At 37.3% G+C, this 3,729-nt stretch overlaps 1 protein-coding gene across 1 annotated transcript; it reads left to right on the forward strand.

Annotated features, from left to right (window-relative positions):
• Positions 1-429: 429 nt before the first annotated feature.
• On the forward strand, positions 430-744 carry LOC110933425 (synaptic defective enhancer 1-like). Its single transcript, XM_022176648.1, has one exon. It carries the CDS (start codon positions 430-432, stop codon positions 742-744), a length of 315 nt encoding a protein of 104 aa, XP_022032340.1.
• The last annotated feature ends 2,985 nt before the right edge of the window (positions 745-3,729 follow it).

Here is a 3,729-nt window from a genome sequence, read left to right on the forward strand (position 1 = left end):
GAGGAGTTTATAAGGTGGGAGGAATCAGGGGTAAAAGGACATAAATGCCCTCACATGGGAATCACGTGATACAATTTAACGTTTAATTTTAACTTTGTTAGTGCTAAAGGACGAAAGATGTAACGAGTTTTCCAAATAAATTCTTCTGACTGTAATTATTGAAGTTAAAGGCTATCTGTTGCAATCTGATACAAACATAAAGGACGAAAAGTGTAATTTACCCTATTATAAACTAAGGTAGTGTTTGGTATGAAGGAATGAGAGGCGGAATGAAGAAAAGAGTGTTTGGTTGGTCAATGGAATGGAATCACCAATTCCACATGGCATTCCATTCCCTCAAAATCATTCCATCCACCCCATGTTTTTTTCATTTCATCCCCTCTTGCACCATTCATCAACACCACAACCTACCACCACCAACCACAACCGATGTCATCGTCACCTCCACCCGCAGGCAGTCACCGCCTCCACCGTTGTCGCCACCACCCACCACTGTTACCACCCACCACTGTTACCACCCGCCGCTGCCACCAACCACCGCCGCTGCCGCCACCCATCACCACTGTTGCCGCCACAACCACCACCACCGCCGCCACCAACCACCACCGACGGCCGCCGTCACCGCCTCCACCGCCACTCGTTGCTGCCGCCACCACCCATCGTCGCCTCCGCCACCACCCACCACCGCCACCCACCTATAACTACCCACAATCGCTACTATCGACCACCACCACTCACTGCTGATTTATTCCTTAGTTTTTTTTGCCTACCAAACAGTACACAATTATATAATAATTTATTTCATTTCTATATGGTAACCAAACAAGAAATGGATACCAAAGAGACCTTAAAACTTTACTCTCTTATTTGTTTTTTTTTTGTTTTTTTTTTTTTTGTAATAGATTTTGATGACATTGATATCTTGTTGTGGTGTATAAACATTTTTTTATAGTTTATAATATGTGTATAAATTATCACTATCATGTAACCTACTTTGTAATAGATTTTGATGACATTGATGTCTTGTTGTGGTGTATAAATATTTTTTTGTAGTTTATAATGTGTGTATAAATTATCACTATAATGTAAGCTACGATTCAAATCTTTGTTTGCATCTTGTTTATAGTTGTGTCTACAAACCCTAAGCCTATCTTGTTTTCAGTTCATGATTATCTTATAAATTCTTTATGCCATCATCTTAAAAGAATTTCATAGTGGCATTGATATTGAAGCCGACATAACTAGGGTGAGGGTTTCGAGTTAATTGGGATATTTGGTTCAAAATATTCGGGTATTGGCCAATGGCCAATAAACTGACCAAACAATTTTATTTTACTTTTAGAATTAGCTTCTTTATATAATTGAATGATTAAATAGTAGTGGCATATTGGGGGTGGGATAAAACTTTAGGACCAATAGGTCTTTGGTTCGATTCTCACAAGGGGGTTTTCCCATATTTATTGGGTTTCCTCCTGAATTGGTGTATAGGCATTATGCCTTGTGGAGATGGATATGATCGCGTGGTTCCGCTGGTGACACGATGATACTCCAGTGGTCCGTCAGTGATCCAAATTTGCTGTTCAAAAAACAAAAACTCACGGCTCGCAGCTCGTGCGAAAAAAGCTTGGCTCGAAATTGGCTCGGTTGTAAACGAGCCAGCTCGGTTCGACTCGGTTTGTAAACGAGCCGGCTTGATAAGGTTTACATACTTAATTTTTTTGTTCCACGTCGCTCAGAAGACAAAAATTATGGGAGTATCTCCCCTATAAAAGAAGATAAAGACAATGCACAAAGTAAGAAAACTATTTATACTTGCACATTTGGTTAAATTAAATTTCAATTATGACCCTTAGTCTATGAGGAGATACATTTTTTAGGGCTTTTTAAGTAGTAAATTTTGCAGTTCTTTGTTAGTTCGAGCTAGATCGAGCCGAGCCGAGCTAGCTCGAATTTTAATCGAGTCGAGCTCGAGCCTCAAATCTCAGCTTGATTTGAAATTCGAGCTCGAGCCAAGCCAGCTTGAATTAAGTTCGAGCCGAGCTCGAGCTGGATCGAGCTCGTGTCACACCCTGACTTTTGCGGAAGCGTATGATGTGTGACTGGTTTAATATCATTGCATTCAATCGTAATAAACAACTACATGATCAAAACGATGTTCATCCATTCATAAAATTTGAGTATTACAAACACTGGTTATTCAAGTTTTAAAACACAACCTTCGACTAGGTCACAAACCAACAAAAGTGGATGACATCTAAACTTGAAGTCTACTTCTAGTTACGACAACCGCGCCCAAGATCCATCCTGTCACCTGAAATACATGTAATTTTGGAAAACATCAACAAAAGTTGAGCGAGTTCATGCGTTTTGTTTGTGAGTACTGTAATCTTGTAAATCTTTGAGAGACTCCTTTGTAAACAGGTATGAAAAGCGTGTATGAACATGAATGTTTTACAAGGACTTTAAGACATGTGAGGACACAGGAAGCACTCGTAATGGCTTATACCCTTGTCGATTTTCCTCGACTGTGTCGATTAACCTCGACTGTGTCAATTTACCTTGACTGTGTCGATTTCCCTCGACTGTGTCGATTACCCTCGACTGTGTCGATTAACCTCGACTGTGTCGATTAACCTCGACTGTGTCGATTAACCTCGACTAGGACTCCGAAGCACGGCTCGGTATTGGTTGTGACCATGAGTGGGGTTCGGCCGTACCCGTTAGATCTAACCCTCGTCCCTAATTAAGTATTAAATGGCATTACTGTATTTAGTCTATGCTCACATGATCTAGTATATCATAGGCATTTCATACCGTTCAAGTATTCGTAACATGTATTTCACCCCTGAGAGTTATAAAACCAAAAATAGTTAAAGAAAGGGGGGAGCATGAACTCACTGTTTTGCGTCTTCAGTACTTGTAACTCAATTCTCGTCAGCAAACACGACTACCTACAATGTGCTAGGCTCTATTAGACGAGCGGGTCGTGCCTTGCCTTAGTATTCATGTTTTGAGTTACGTTTCTTTTATGTCTTTAACATTTTCCAAAGTTATAATAGTTCTCAAGTATTTATTTTCGCATTTCCTTCCCAAGGATGGAAGTATTCCATATATGAGTATTTTCGTATTTTCGTATTCTTGTATTTGTAGTTCCAAAATAATATATTTTCAAGTCTTACTTTAGAAAATATATTTAAACTTGTTTTGTCAAAAACAATGTATTCCAAGAAAATATATATTTTTATCTCCCAAAAATAATATATTTTTCTTCTTGTTGAAAATATGACATAACTTGGTAATATGTACAAAAATCATATTTTCACTTCTTGTATCCAAAATAATACTTTCCAAAAATATATTTGTAAGAGTATTTTCCGGAATATTTTATAAGTTACGTTCTTGTTCGGTTTGCCAATATTTAAGTGTGTAACTTATATACTTTATTCCTTGTGATTTTTGGTATTATTTTGGATTGTAAATTCTTGGTATTTTTGTTAAGTCATATTAATTTAAATCCAAAAATAATATAACTATACACAAAGTATACACATGTTCACACAAGTGTCTTTACTATAAAATATATATTCTAAATATATATTTGCCCATTTTTATTTACAAAAACAAACCTCCAATGTTTGTATTTTTGTTACAAAAATTATGGTAAAGTTTGTATTGAAAAACATAGTTTAAAACACACTTGTGAACACTTGTTTAGAAACTATTTTCTAA

This window comes from Helianthus annuus, chromosome 4, assembly GCF_002127325.2.
Source record: "Helianthus annuus cultivar XRQ/B chromosome 4, HanXRQr2.0-SUNRISE, whole genome shotgun sequence".
Classification (NCBI taxonomy): Eukaryota; Viridiplantae; Streptophyta; class Magnoliopsida; order Asterales; family Asteraceae; genus Helianthus; species Helianthus annuus.

What these genes read in the sequence shown, in the direction of transcription:
- LOC110933425 (XM_022176648.1), top strand. Translation starts at nt 430, where the DNA reads ATGTCATCGTCACCTCCACCCGCAGGCAGTCACCGCCTCCACCGTTGT.